The 16,050-nt window shown below is 43.1% G+C and overlaps 1 protein-coding gene across 1 annotated transcript; it reads left to right on the forward strand.

Annotated features, from left to right (window-relative positions):
• The first annotated feature begins 269 nt into the window (after positions 1-269).
• On the forward strand, positions 270-15,697 carry LOC147261396 (segment polarity protein dishevelled homolog DVL-3-like). The gene is made up of 15 exons (XM_086203380.1): positions 270-836; positions 2,477-2,546; positions 6,157-6,269; positions 6,834-6,946; positions 8,007-8,142; positions 9,021-9,111; positions 9,222-9,291; positions 9,488-9,627; positions 10,250-10,326; positions 10,512-10,579; positions 10,730-10,879; positions 12,155-12,286; positions 12,372-12,539; positions 12,632-12,835; positions 14,504-15,697. Exons 1-15 carry the CDS (start codon positions 676-678, stop codon positions 14,860-14,862), a joined length of 2,052 nt encoding a protein of 683 aa, XP_086059506.1. The 5' UTR covers positions 270-675; the 3' UTR covers positions 14,863-15,697.
• The last annotated feature ends 353 nt before the right edge of the window (positions 15,698-16,050 follow it).

A 16,050-nucleotide genomic window follows, 5' to 3' on the forward strand; every position in this document is an offset into this window, starting at 1 on the left:
CCCAAGTATAGCCTCCTGTATCAAGTTATACAGCCTATTGTTTATGAATTATCCATTTAAAATATTAATGTAATTTATGAACTCCCACTTTATTTGTGTACCCCATCTCTTGTATGGATAGTGTTGTGTGTATGATACATATTGTTATTAACACATTGTCGTACAAATCCAAAATAAGGTCGCTGCAGCGTCAGTGATCACTTTGACAGAGAAGCTGCAGCTCTCCTCCTCTCCTGTAGGGGGCGTCCCTCCGTGAACCGAGACAGGCTGGGACTGTAGTTTCGTGTGCAGTCAACCACCGAGCTTGGCAGCTAGCGAGAAGGGACGACCAACTCGTCTGAGATTTCCTGCCTTTTTACAACTATTTTCTGTTTTTCCAATGCAAGTTGGAAGTTTTTCTCACACAGATACGAACACGGCTCCGTCTGCGGCCGGCGTGAGAGGTTTTTGTGGAGGAGCGACGTTTTTTTTTCAATTGAAAGACAGGCGTAACCTTAACGAGCTGGTGTAGAGGAGAGAACCAGCGCTACGCAGCGAGTCGGTTAGCCAGGGAGAGCCGGGAGGACCACGGCACAGCCGCCGCCAGCGCAACGGGGAGTCCGGGGGCCCGAGAGGGAGCCTGCCAGGCCCTCGGCTTGATGCACCCTGCCTGCCTCGCATTAGTCGCAGTCCGAGATGGGGGAGACCAAAATTATCTACCACCTCGACGACCAGGAGACACCATATCTGGTGAAACTGTCTGTGCCGGCGGACAAAGTCACTCTGGCAGACTTCAAAAATGTCCTCAAGAAACCAAATTACAAATTCTTCTTCAAATCTATGGACGATGATTTCGGGTAACTTTTTTTTTTTTTAATTATGGTTATTGCGCTTACATGCATTCTGAGTGTCGTTCCTGTCTCTGCCCTGTGTAGGTCCAGCTAGGTTTCGGGGACTACCGCAGCCAGCTGGCTGGAACGTTACCTGCCGCCGTGTGCTAGCTAACTTACATACACTGCAGTTCCTTTGTTAGCTGCTAGCGACGAGCTCGCGGCGTTAGCCGGTCTGTTTAGCGTCCCCGTCCCGTTTGTTTACATTGCTCGTGTGACTAGCCGAGGCGTCATGTGTCTTTACTTTGTCTGACCAAGTTTGGTATTTGGCAGCTGCAGGAGCACTAGAGAATGTCCCAAATATCATTTTAATTTGTTACAGGTGACACATTAACAGGACTCCCTGACAGTCACTTATTAACGTCAGCAGCTGGCTGATGTGGTGTGAGCTTGTGCTAGCAGGCTAATGTCAGAATGTGAACAGTCAGTTTAAGCAGGCCCCTGCTGTTGTTGTCTATTAGTCCGAGGAATGCAGTTGGACTCAGGAATGCCCTGTTCATCACACTGGCAGATTTATGAGCACGTCCATTTGTGTTTAAACAGGGCTGAAGAGTTTGGTGTTCCTCCAGACATTCTCTGCTGTATAGCAAAGTGGACAATCTTGGTTTTAAACACTTCAGCCAGGTTTCCCTTGGTTGATTTTGGCTAAACTCAAACTAGGGTGGGGCAACAACTTGTCCACATTTGCAAGTGGGATAGACATGCACTGAAGAGGCCCACAGCTATTCATGTTGTGAAAAGTGGAGGGATACTCTGTAAATAAACTATTGAATCCTGCACTCAAAACAGTGTTGCTAATAGTAACCACCCAGACAAGAATAGAAACTGGTGCTCCTATTCATCAAGACCCTCAAAGAGAGTCTCGCTAACCATCACTGTTTCTGCTCCAAAAGTACTAATCCTGACAGCCCCAGTCGTCTGAGTCTGGATGAATGCATGTCTGATTAGTCCTGGTACGTATGGAAAAGTACTGTAAACTGATTCAGATAACTGATTCTTGACATGGAGCTATAGTGGTGATTGATTAACAGAAACTGCTTGAAAGTTTGAGTGGAACATGGTAAAAATGAGTTTGTATCTGAGTTTTAATGGCACCTGAGGTCACACAACAATTATATTTATGCTGGCTTTTCCCCTCGATTCTGTGTTTTTTGGCCATTGAGTCTAACTTGATGACCAACCCTGAGTTTTGAACAAGGCCTATTCTATTCTAGCCTAATCTACTCTTGGTTGAACAAGAAATACAGACTTTTTCCTTCTTCTCCTTAGATATGTTGTGTCTCTGCTGTAATTACATTTTAGAGTAGCTGTTTATTTAATGCTGATATCGGTGAGTAACACCAAGGAGCTCCAAGAACATTTGGCAAGAGCCATTAGCAACAAACACAGCCACAACATTTCCCAAAGGCAATATATCTGGCTGGCAGTGTGTAACAACAGTGTAGTAAGTGCGCTATTAAAACGGGTCATTTGTCAGTGTCTGTCCCAGTTGATGGAGATATTGCCCGTCTCCATTGCCTTTTAAATGCAACCTCATGTTTTATTGCCCCTAGAGTGCTTTTGTGTTGGTAAAGCTTTACTGAAACTCAGCTTTGTTCTCTTCACAGGGTGGTAAAGGAGGAAATATCTGACGACAACGCTAAGCTGCCCTGCTTTAATGGACGTGTGGTGTCATGGGTATGTTTATAAATACAAATAACAAATAAGAGAGTGAAAATAATACAAATAAATACACGCTGGTATCTTTTTCGGTTGCTGTCCGCTTGTCTGTGTATTTGTGAGGTAAACATGTGTGTTCATTAGTGGCTTTCACTTATACTGCAGTCCTGAACTTGCATAGAAACAATGTCTGGAAGAGCTGTGTGTGCAAACCGCTGAGACATGACATCGACCCACAGAGTACTCCTAGGGGTTTCAAGCCCTTGAAGAGATGTTTCCCTCCTGCATCACTTCTTTGTGACTCCTGAATGCATCTACAAAGTCTCAAGAGCATCATTTGGTGTAATCCACATATTATTTATCCAGCTATATGCTCAGGAACCTATAAACACTTTGATGTGGGCTAAAGACGAACTGTAACAGTTCTAGTTTGGCGGTACAGAGAAGAAGCACAAGCAAGTGGGTTCAATTGAATGCGTTAGCTGGTTGTAAAATAAAATGTGGATTAGACTGTTTGATATACTTTAGTGGTTGTGAATGGACATGTTTGTTGCTGCTTTGTGGCGGTTGTTTGCCAGTAGCCAGTTGCCAGTACCTTCAAGCTAAATATACGGGGCTGGCTCTTCCTGTATGCAGGAGTCACAGAGAAGTGATGTAGGATTGACGATTATGTCTCAGTAAGTTCAAGACACCTATTTGTGAGTACCTGAAAGGCAAAATGCAGTATTTGGGTGCAGCATTACAGTATAAAACAGATTTTGCTATGCGAGCTAGTGAGTACCAAGTCCATGTAGTGTGTGATTGAGCCATGTGTGACCAAAGGAGATAATTGTGACAAGAGAATCCAGAGTGAACAAGCGGGTGTTTTGATGACATTTCTGCCATGTCGCTGGAGAACCAGAGGAACCCCATTCTCGCAGGTAGGACAGGTGGGTCATTTGGTGAACGTCTGTCAGTATGGGTCAAAGCTGAAATCCCACTGCGAAGTATTAAAAAGGCTACGTGACTGTGGCGTACCTTTTGTCCTGCCTCCTAAACTGAAGCGAGTCCTCCCCGTCGATGTGAAGGTGCTCCGTATGGACAATCAGCAGTTGTCTGCTACATGTGTGAAAGGGCAGTATCTGGTTCTCCAGACATCGTCCTCCTGTTTACATATGAGAAGAAAGCTAATCATTCCCATCTGTCAGCCGGTGACCACAACCATACCCCATCTCTTGGGAGAGGCCCGATGTGTTTGCATGATAACATCATTATCACATAATGATCCTCAGAGTAATGCGCAAACAGCCCTTCTGTTCTCCTTGCAGTGTATTTTGAAAGTAATGAGCTTCATCATACAAGTTCTCACACATGCTAGTCAACACACGCAGCACATTAATAGATGTGCTTGCATGAAGTATGTCACTTAAGGCTGTGAGCAGTAATTCTCCTGTCTACTCTCCACTAAATAAGAGACATCTGGTGCCGGTGCACAGCCTCCCTTCCTCTCTTGACATTGGAATTGGATTAAGAGCAAGTGAAATCACAGGATAGGCGGAAAATACCTCATAACAAAGAGCCTCTCTGCATGTCATGTAACAAGAAGATTGAATCTTTCAGGGAGGAGAGGATAAAGTTGAGAGTGTCCTGTATCTTGATGGGAAAAAACTTAAGCATCTGGTTAATTCTGTGTGCTGTGGTCATGATTATAGGTTTCATTTGACAGTCATCAACACAGTGGTATCCTTGCATCTTTGACTGTGTAATCCAGCATACTCGTCCTGATGTCTCCCTCTCTCGTTATGTGCGTGTTTTTGGATGAATATGTTTGTTATTGAAATGTTCCACCTAAAATATTCCTGTTCCACTGTCAGATGTGTTGTTTCACTGAGCTGGTTGATTGCTCTCTGGGGTCCCAGCAGGGCCTGACTTGCTATCTCCACATCACAGCAAGCCAACACCCTCTGGCCTGTTGTATTTTACAGTCAGCTGACATCCACATTCTGGCTTACCAGATTTTTTTACTACCTTATCTTCGTACACATCAGGTGTCCCCCTGTATATCAAATTTAAGTCTCCCTTCTCTACACCCTAAAAATGTGTTAGAAGTCATGATCACAACAAACAATGTATCTATGTCATTCATTTGATCATCTTTCTACCCGTTATTGCAGTATGTTTTATCACTGTGCACATGTGGTGCAAAACTAGCTGTAAACCATCCCTGCTCTAGTATGGTTGATTTGAAACCTGATTTATTAGCTTAATGACTGAAATTGTTTTGACAACTTTTGTTTTTCTCAAAAATGCTACATTGGTTGTTCTAGCTTCTCAATCGGTTGGAGTTAGTCTCTCTTTTTTTCACTGCACATTCTAGTAGACATTTGGCTTTCTTGTAGGAAAAAACTCAACACATTACCGTTGGCTTTAGCAAGCTATTAACTAAATTACTATTGATTAAAATAACACCTTGTGGGTATGACAAGAAGGAAACCTACAAACAGAAGAAACAACATCTGATGAAAGAAGCTTGCCACCATTTTTGGGAAATGTGTTTTTTGTCCATCTTCTCCAGAACCAGGCAAGGACCTGGCTACCCTGCTCTCCTCTGAGTGTGCAGTAGTGACCTGAGATCCAGCTGGTAGTGGGTGGGAGGTGTGAGCATACCTCAGTCAAAAGTCATCTAATACTCTTTTCTCCAAAGTGGTTGTTGCCTGCATTAATATAACCAGGATTGTGCACAACCGTTATTATGAAATAAGAACTAAACTCTTGTCTGGCTCTGGGGAGGATTGTGAATAAGAGCATTTCTCAAAAAGTTGGCGACTTCTTCAAGTTGATGGATGTAGTTATTTCAACATGAAATGCTGCTCTGGATGTGCTGCAAAAGTGAATGTCAAGATTCTTGGCACAGCTCAAATTGACTGTATTCTTCTAACAGATGCCGCATACTTGTATAAGTTTATTTGAATGCTATTAGTCAAGACAAGCGCTACTAGGCTTTTAAGTGTCACTCTGATCTTGTGTTGCTTTAAGCATGTTTTTGCATGCAAATCATGCAAGCACATGCTTTATTCTTAATCTGGACATCGTCCAGGATGCTGCAGCTGCAGAGATGAATGGCATATATATCAGTCCATGGCAGAATGAAAAAAGAGACTCTGGAGCACGCAGGACTAATGCTCACTGGTATGTGTTGGAAATGAATACAGATGCTAACACTTGCCAGTGATCATCTCCACTGAAAACACAGTCATCGTCCGTTGCGTTTCATTCTTTCCCCACACTTAAGTAAGTCATCGTATGTTGTCAGGTAGACAAACCTCAAGTCCTGGTAGAATCTGTCTTTCACAGCTCTTTGAATCATCTGCTTGGAAGCTCAGCCTTTTCAGAAGGAAACTATCAGAACATACATTTCAAATTTAATTATACGCTGCAGCTCCGAATACCAGCTCCTCTTTCCCTATCGCTATAAACTGGCAAGCCTTTTTTGGTTTCCTCATTCTGTCACACAAGTGACAATGAAACAATGCATCGCACAGCTCTTGAATATGGTGTAGTGTAAACACAGCTGTGCTCTGACGTGGCTTTGCTGCCCACTCATTCTCTCCCCCCCTGATGGACCCTGACTCTCTTTGCCTGTTAACAGTTGGTCTCTGGAGATGGAGCCCACACAGATGCAGGATCGGTGGCAGATTTGGAGCCTGCACCCCCCTTGGAGAGGACCGGGGGTATTGGAGACTCTCGACCACCCTCTTACCAGTCAGTACATTCAGAGAATATCATCCGTGTATGAATTAATCCAGTGGGAGATTAACTTTTGATTAATGTTTGTGGATGTGCTAGATGCATCCCCTATTTTCTTAAAGGAAAAATCTCTTTTCTCTCTTATTTGAAGAATCACTAAGTTGTCTTCAACCTTAAGATCAGAGTTATTCATGTAATGTAGAGCACTGTAATTAGATGCCTCTTTTCTATTACTTATTTAGTTCTTCAGATTTAGTTTTTTTCTAAATTAAAAAAATATATAGTCATTGCCAGCTTGCACAGGTGTAACAGCAGTATGGTTCAAATCAAGTCGTGAAGTCTTTAGGAGACACTTGATTGTAATTAAAAGGATAAAACTGAAATAAGTCAGCCAACCCCCCAAAAACAGCTGCATCTTTGTCACAGTCCAGCCCATTACAGTTTCTACTGTGATGAACAGATGTAGCATTCAAGTTGTTTTTTTTAATGACTTTTAAATGAGTTGATGACTAAGAAAATTGGGTTTTCTCAATTAATTACAGCAAATTGTTGGTTTTAAACTCATGTCTCTGTCTGCAGTGGGAAAGCGGCAAGTGGGCGGGACAGTTTGGACAACGACACAGAGACTGGCTCCATGGTGTCGCAAAGAAGAGAGAGGGAGAGGCCACGGCGGAAACACACCAATGATCACGGTCAGGAGGCTGGGTTGGCTTACATGGCATTTTTTTACTGAGCTGTAATATTCCATCATTTTCACAACTAATGAAGGAGCACTTTCCATAAGTGAATATCGTTGCCTCAGTGCAGCGAGTGTCTGGAGTCTGATTTGGTTAAGCAGGGATGCAGAACTTCTCTCTGCTGCTGTGAACAATCTCTATTTTTGTAGATGCATAACAGAGCGCACAGCGTTTCGGCCTGCAAGGCCCTGTCAAGAGTGTGCTCTTGCAGGCCGAAACATTGAGCTTCAGCTTTGGCGTCTGTGTCCTGATCTAGAGCGTTGATTAAATCTTCCAGAAATTCAACATTTTTGACTGTTAAATTGTCTGCGGGGGCTTTTTTGGGGGGGGGGGGTCTGGCACCCTGCAAAGATACAAGTGTATAAGATTGTTTTGAATGCACAGAACAGTTTTCACTGTGGGTGCTTACTGCATAGTCATGTAGATGTTTTGTACAAAATGTGCTTGGACTTAGTGGAATTGTGATGCTGCAATCTGTATTACCATATAGTTATTAGATCATTACTGATCAATGAGGAACTGGCATGATTTGATTTGATTCAATTTAGATTTAATATAAAAGATTGGACATAGAAAATCAAATTCAGGTTAACATGAGGAAAAATACTCGGGCCCAGGATCTTTCTGTGTGGAGTCTCCATGTTCTCCCTGTTCCTGTGTGGGTTCTCTCTGGTACTCCAGCTTCCCCCCACAGTCCAAAGACATCAAGAGGGGATGAGGCTGATTGATACTCTAAATTGACCGTAGGTGTGGCTGTGAGTGTGAATGGTTGTCTGAGCTGTCCAGGGCCTATCCCAGCGGCTGGGATAGGCTCCACGCCCCCCCCCCCCCCCCCCCCCCGCGACCCTGAACAGGAGTGGAAGAAAATGGATGATGGATGGATGAGGAAAAATAAAAAGATGCGTTTTAATGCAAATGTGTGCTTTTACTTTGTAATTTCTAGTTTGTGGATACAGTCTTACTGTCAGTCAGTCTTACTGTGTGTGTGTCTGATTCTTGATGATGTCTGCTGCAGGGGGAAGGCAGAACGGCTATTCATCGCGGGCAGTGGGACGCGGCGCGGCTGAGTATGACAGCTGCTCGTCCTTCATGAGCAGCGAGCTGGAATCCACTTCCTGCTTTGATTCAGAGGATGATGACGCAACTAGCAGGTCAGACGCCTCACTTTAGCCATAAGGCTTACTCATAGGTCAATTCCCAAATGAGAAAAGGCATTTGCCTGAGGAATGCATCTGGAATTACTGTCTCTGTTTGGCAGAGATTAGTACAGACTAACTGTCTGGTGGTTTTTGTGGCAACCCCCTTGGTTCCCCTCTAGGAGTCGTAGAAATGTGTGAGCCACCACTGCTCTCAGTCTTCAGGCATTTATTAGAATGCTTTTCCTGTTTTCATCCTCCCTTTTTTTTTTTTTGCTTCAGCTTCAGCCAAATGGAACACTAGTGTCAACTCCACATGTGTAAGGTTCCAGCTTCAAAATGAAGGAAATGCTGTGATAGAAACAGTCAATACGGGTTAACTTTTGGCAAGCATCCGTTTCATTATGGAAGAGACGCTTAAAGTTTCTTGTTAAATAGGTAACAGTGGATGTTGAGGATAAATGGCTACTGTCCTGATGATCTGATCATGACCAGAACCGTCACAATAACGACTGGATCAACTAGTGTTTTTTCCACACAAGAATCAACTGTGGTTCATCTTATCACTCCTTGAAAGTTTGTACATGTATTATTATACTATTATGATTATATCAGAATCACATGATGCTTTTAAATTGATTAAAAAAAAAGATGTTTATTGCAGAAATGTTTGAGACATTTATCATCCAACTAAATGTGTTATTGTGACAGGCCTAATCATGAGAATTTGTGAGCCTGGTCATATTTTCTTCCAAGCATATACATTTTCGAATTTCTCTACAGAGATAATCATCTTGCAGATATTTAACTCATTGTAGTAAAACGTGTGTGTGTGTGTGTGTGTGTGTGTGTGTGTGTGTGTGTGTGTGTGTGTGTGTGTTATTCCCCCTCAGGTTTAGTAGCTCCACTGAACAGAGCTCCTCTCGTTTAATGAGACGCCATCGACGTCGCCGGCGGAAACCCAAGGCCTCCAATATGGACCGGGTAAGACCCCGCCCACTTGCACATAAAGGAATCTTTACTTGTAAATCCCAGTTAGCGACTTTTCATTGTATTTTCGCTGTTTTCACACCTGTCATTGTTCTCATGTGCAGTCCTCATCCTTCAGCAGCATCACCGACTCCACCATGTCTCTCAACATCATCACTGTCACTCTCAACATGGGTGAGTCGATACTTCACTCTCAGTTTCATTAGGGGAGTAACAGAGGCTTCACCCTACTGAGCCACTCAATAAATATCCACCAGAAAATATATTTAAACTGAATGACTGCACTTCAGTGTAGGCCATAACGGATCTTTACACGCTTTTTTTTTTTTTTTTTCTCTTTCATACTCACTGTTCCCTCTCCCTGTGACAGAAAAATATAACTTCTTGGGCATCAGCATTGTGGGCCAGAGTAATGAGAGGGGAGATGGAGGAATCTACATCGGCTCTATCATGAAGGGAGGAGCTGTGGCGGCAGACGGACGCATAGAGCCTGGGGACATGCTTTTGCAGGTGTGTGTCTGTGTTGTAGCAGGAAAGAGAGAGCAAAAGACACACAGAGGATAGAAGACTGCGTGTTGAAGTATTTCTTAGACTTGCTGCGTGTGGGTGCGTGCGTGCATGTAGATGCAGAGCTAAAAGGAGCTGTCTGGTTTTAAGACTTAATTTAGAATTTTTGACATCAAGTTAAACTGTTATGGTGCTATGAACTTTATATTTTCATTTGTCAACGTAACACTCTCTCTTAATTTACTCTTTTAATTATTGTCAATTTACCAATTTGAATTTTAACTGTGAAAATCCATTTTCTGGATCAGGTGCATGTCCAATAGACATAAAAGCTTTCTTTGTTTTTGTGAATATAATAAAACCAAAGAATAAATATTAAACTGAAATAACTTACCAAAAGCATTTTAATGAACAACCATTTTTGGGTAAAAATTGAAAGGTCAGTATTTTACTCATTAGTTTCAGGGTGGAACATAGAAACTATACAAACACGTTCATGTATAGCAAGTGAACAGTGACACAAACAAAATACAAGGAAAAAAAATGAAATGAAATTCTTTTTTGTCAAAACAATGGTCCCCTGCATATTTTGACTGCAACACAATTTTGTTTTTTGTCTGTGCAGGTGAACGACATCAACTTTGAGAACATGAGCAATGATGATGCGGTTCGAGTACTGAGGGACATCGTCCACAAGCCGGGGTATAAAAAAGCACACCAACAAACTAATCTTGTTTCACGGCAATAAATAGAAATATTCTTCCATAAAACACACACACAGGCAACAAATCAAGACACAGCAGAATGCTTGTAAAGTTGAAACTGAGACATTCTCTGAGTTTTAGGTCATTATTAACCTTCCATGTGTAAACTTTGTTTATTACCAGACCTATAACTCTGACTGTGGCCAAGTGCTGGGACCCCAACCCACGCAGCTGTTTTGCTCTACCCAGGAGTGAGGGTTTTTAAAATTTTATTTATTTTACCTATTTTCAATTTTAATGTGAATAAAACGAATACCCCATTACCCATAAACAGAACCTTCCATTTTATTTATTTATTTTCTCTGTTGTATTTTTAATGAGCTCTACATCTCATCGTACAGGTGAGCCTATCCGGCCCATCGACCCAGCAGCATGGGTGTCTCACACCGCAGCTATGACCGGGGTCTATCCCCCGTATGGTATGAGCCCCTCCATGAGCACCGTCACGTCCACTAGCTCCTCCATCAGCAGCTCCATCCCCGAAACTGAACGTAAGTGGCCATACATGCCGGCGTGCATTCACGTTTTACAGTTTATATTTGAGTACAACCTGCTTGTTACTGCATGTGAGACAAAGCCCTCCAGCTCTCATACTACTTTGGAACCCCCCCCCCCCCCTCCCAAAACCCCCTAACGTGCAAAAATGCAGTAATATCAGTATCCTCCTCAGACGGGTTAGTAAATCTTGGCGTTGAGAGTTGCCCTGCCCTCGCGCTACATTCCAGCGACGAGTCTCTGCTCCAGTTTTTAACTTAGTTCAGCCTCACAGCCAGCTCCCATCTGCTCAGTAACACTTGTCAAAGTGGAGCCATAACTCACAGCTCTCATCCTCCCTGTAATCTTAAGCAGGAGCGTGTATTATATCCTGCAGAAGAACCTTCGCTGTTCATTCTTGACCAAATTGATGTTGTTCAGATGCTTCTATCTCAGCAGAAACATGTGAGCAAAGACAGCTTTTATCTTAATCAGTCATCAGAACTGGTGCAGCCAACATTTTTGGCTCAGTTTCAAAAGGTTTTGAAGAATATATTGTATTGACGTCATTTTTAGTGCAACTGTAGTAAAGTCAAATAGAGCGAGAGTAAAAAAAAAAAAAGGCAGCTCAGACATTTTGTGTTCGCCTGATCAATCGGTAAAGTTAAACAGATAACAATGCCAAGCCTGTACTTACACAAACGTTCATTTCCACTGAGTGTCACTTGTTTAATGTGGATTGGTAAGAAAAAACAACTGCGTTAATTTACTTTTATTGAATGTGAAAAAATGTGTTTACCAAATTACAAGCTGTTATATACTGTAATGACAACATTTTCCCATGCAGAAGATGTTTACAGCCATTTCTAGTGAAATTACTGACCTAAATACGTGAATCGGGTTCAGGTCAAATTGACAATTATAAGTAAAGATGCGTAACGGTGTTTAAGGGAGGATGTTTGAATCCTGTTCATCTTCCTGAAGCCCTTGAACAGCTTGAAAGTTTTGTCAAGGCCACAGAGCTTCTAGTCCAAGTTAAACAAAACTAGTTTAAGCCAGTCTAATTTGTGATCAAGGCAGAGCCGGGTCACATTCGAGTTCAGACCACAGGAAATCAAATATTGTTTTAGGCGAATTCTAACACAGACCATGACCTCAGAAGTGTAGGAAACAAAACACAAGACATCTTAGTTTGTATGAGAATCATTTCTTTGTCTCTTGAATTGATTTTAATGGTAACAGTAAAATATGGCCCCGCCCCTGTTTTGATGTTTGCCGCTGATCTCTCCCAGGCTTCGACGACTTCCACCTCTCCATCCACAGCGACATGGCAACAGTTGCTAAGGCCATGGCCTGCCCAGAGTCCGGTCTGGAGGTGCGAGACAGGATGTGGCTCAAGATCACCATTGCGAACGCATTTATTGGTAGGTATCGAGTTACACGTCATGGTACAGCGCTAGCCATTTGTAAAACTTGACGTTATCTCTTTGCTCTTAAAATGTTCCTTAGGTTCTGATGTGGTGGACTGGCTCTTCCATCATGTGGAAGGGTTCTCAGACCGAAGAGAAGCCCGAAAATATGCCAGCAACCTGCTGAAGGCTGGCTACATTCGACACACAGTCAACAAGATCACTTTCTCGGAACAGTGCTACTATATTTTTGGAGACCTCTGTGGCAGTAAGTGGACAGGGACGTCTTCAGTTAGCTGTGCCAGTTGCGCGCATGTCTGGTCCTTTCATTTGAAACTTAACGTCCACTCTCGTTGTCAGACATGACCCACCTGTCCCTCCATGACCATGATGGGTCCAGCGGTGGCGCCTCAGATCAGGACACCCTCCCCCCTCTGCCCCACCCTGGGGCGGCTCCTTGGCCCATGGCCCTGCCCTACCAGTTCCCCATCCCTCACCCTTATGACCTGCCTCAGCCCTTCCATGGTGGACCAGCTGCTGGCAGCGCAGGAAGCCAGCACAGCGGTGAGTGTAGTTTGGATATTTATCACCAGAATCTTGGTCAGTTTAAGGCAACACGATGCACCTGAGTATGTAAACGTCTCCACGTGTACTCAGAATGGGTTGGAGAAGTAAAGCTGGACAGGGGACACAGAAGCAATTATCAAACCCAATAAATCTTTTTTTTTTCTGTCTTTGTAAGCCATGTGTGTCAAAGTCAACTCTAGCTGAATTTATGTTCAGGATCGAACCGCAGAAACAAACAACAACATAAACACTCGGGAGGACAGAAATAGACTTTGGCTGAGGTGTCACTTTTGAAATATTTTGTGCTGCTGAAGTACAAAAAAATCCTTGTATGTTTAGTTTTTCATTTCTCGTTTGCTGTCTTGTCAGTCAGATGAGGGTCAGTCAGTTTCATGTCTGCGCTCTCCGTACACAAATGGGTCCAGCACCTGTTTACACTAGCTTACCTCAAAGTCTTGGAGGAACATAGCCCAGCCCTGTCAAGAATATAAAAAAACCCTTCTTCTAACAGCTCCCTTGTTTACTATGTTGTGTTTAGTGTATTTAATGTGTAGAAATGGAAAACCAGACATTTGGGTTTAGCAGCAGTTTGCTCAGGTAATAGAGATATTTACTGAGCCTGCCGAGTGCACACGCCCCCGACATCCTGTACTGCTGTTGCTCACTACCACAGATTTGATGGAGGGTTAAACCTAACAGCTTCAGCGATGCTGTAAGTTATTTGTGTTAGGACCCAGCCTGTATAGGATTCAGATTAAATTGTTGTCACTCCTTGGATGTGTGTGTTTGTGTGTCTGTGTGTGAGCTTGCTTGATTGCAACAATCATTCCTTCAAGAAAGTTCCCTTTTACGTTGTTACTGGTAAAAGGAATCCTGAAAACTTCAACCTGTAAAACAACAAGGCTAGAATCCAGTTTATCCCAATGCATCTAATCTTTAGACCTAAATTACTAAAATGGCTCTCTACAGTTCCATTAACTCCAGTATCCCTTTCAGTTGTGTTCTGTGGAAAATATTTGTATTGAATTAAACAAAACTACAAAATGAAACCAACCTGGAACCAATAACTACCAATTTAAACTATGTTGCCTGGTGAGGCTTGATCACGGTACACTCAGCTAACATAGCGTGTCCTCATAAAAATAATCTACTTCCAGAAGTAGTAAGTTAGTTTTTTTTCCTGATAATTTGTATCTACGATCAGTAAGCTCTGGCTCAACAACAGCACATTGAGTTCTTGATGGAAGCCATTTCAATTCTGTGCAAAAAATGTGAATAGATTGGAAGTAATTGTGAGACTCTGATTTTCCTTCTTGCGCTTAGTCATTTTGTGTCAGCATGGATGTGAAATAAGTCTTAAATTGTATTCATAATGTTTTTTAATAGGTCTTAAATGTAATTTGAGACCTTGTAATTGCTTTTGGTAATAGCCCAAGTGTTTGGCCGGTGAACGGCTGGGAATGCTCCATGACCGTGTCTGCACTAGTCTTGCAGCTCTCCTCAGACTCTCCCACAATCTGGGTCAGCTGGGCCCGCCTCACTTCACTGGCACCCAGATGAGACTGAACGGCTCATGCTGGATTCTCACATTTATTAAATGATGTGTGTAAAAATGTGAATGCGCTTCATACATGGATAGTTATCACTGTCTGCTTCTCTCCACAGGAAGCAGTGGTTCTAACTGCAGCAAGAATGAGGGGCGGAAATCTGGCGGCAGCGGCAGCGAATCTGAGGTCAGGAGCCACCGAGCTCCAAGTGAGCGCTCAGTGGCTCCCCCTAGTGAGCGAAGCATCCGCAGCTCTCTTAGCCACCGTAGTGCACACTCTCATTCAATAGCCTATGGGCCCGGCCTCGTCTACGGCCCCCCTGGCCTGCCCCCTCAGCCCGCTCACATGTCTACAGCTGCGCCTGGCGCCCCACCAGGCAGGGAGCTGGCGTCTGTCCCCCCTGAGCTGACCGCATCACGCCAGTCCTTGCGCCTGGCGGTGGGCAATGCAGGAGAGTTCTTTGTTGATGTGATGTGACGAAGGGCAGCATGACCGAAGTGGAGGGGTGAAGATTGTTAAATCTGTATTCCAAGGCCTTGATTCCTAAAAGCTTAGATGCAAGCAGTCCTGTTGTGTATGCCGAGAGAACATGTCCCCGCTCTCTCTTGTGCTCTTCTTCTTAGTAGTAGTGGCCATACTTTCTTCAGTGAAGAAACTCCCTCACTCCAAATGGAACCAAAGCGCCTTTCTCAGTTTCCGCTCCTCAGTGAGGAAGAGAGTGTGTGAGGACAAAAGACCAAGAGAGGGAGTGAGATGATGGAAACGGACAGCCGGGGGAAGATGACTCAGCGTGTTTCTACACGGATGTTTTTCATTTGTTCTTCTCTTCACTCTTCCCTTCTCTGCCTTCTCTACCTAACATTCTCTGTCCTCCTCCACCTTTGTCCGCATCAACCCGGAAGAGCCTCTTCCCTCCTTCCATTTTTCTTTTCCAATTCCCACTTGCTGACCTCTAACAAGAAAAAAAGCTGTAATGAACACTAACTGTTAACCTTGTTCAGACTTACATGTTTGCTTGACTCGAGAAAGAAACGGAAAATGTACGTAGTGCAAGAGAGTCGCAGTTCTTCTTACTGTAAAAAAATGCATTTGTTTTCCTATATATGTAGTTGGTCACAACTAGTTTCATTTTTACGACGCTAAACATGAGCATCCAGCTCCAAGAGTCATTTTTACACTAGATAACTGCATTTTCATCTGTTAACCAGAGCTTTTTCAGTCTGTCTCGTGATAATGTATAGTGAAAAAAAATCTTACCATGTCTTTCACACTACTCTTTTATCAAGGAAAAATGTCTTTTTATTTATAAATATAGTTTTATGACTTAACTTTGCTGCTTCATGTTATTTGTGTGTGTGTGTGTTTTTCCAAGACATATAAACAACTTTGTCTGTTTTCTCTGTCATTGTTTGAAAGGCCTTGGGAGGTGGAAACTAATCTGTTTGATATCAGAATCAAGAAACAGACACACAGAGTTAAACTTGGCCATCAAGTGCTTTCACTCGAATCCAAACAGCACAACTTTCTAGTTTTTAGTCATATTTCTATTCAAAGCAGAATTCCGGACTCCAAACAGCACAACTTTCTAGTTTTAGTCATTTCTATTCAAAGCAGAATTCCGGACTGTTTGAGTCTGTTTGTGAAGAGGAATGTGAAGGTCTGGTG

This window comes from Aulostomus chinensis, chromosome 5, assembly GCF_037954235.1.
Source record: "Aulostomus chinensis isolate RoL2024-O1b breed Wild chromosome 5, RoL_Achi_v1.0, whole genome shotgun sequence".
Lineage (NCBI taxonomy): Eukaryota > Metazoa > Chordata > Actinopteri > Syngnathiformes > Aulostomidae > Aulostomus > Aulostomus chinensis.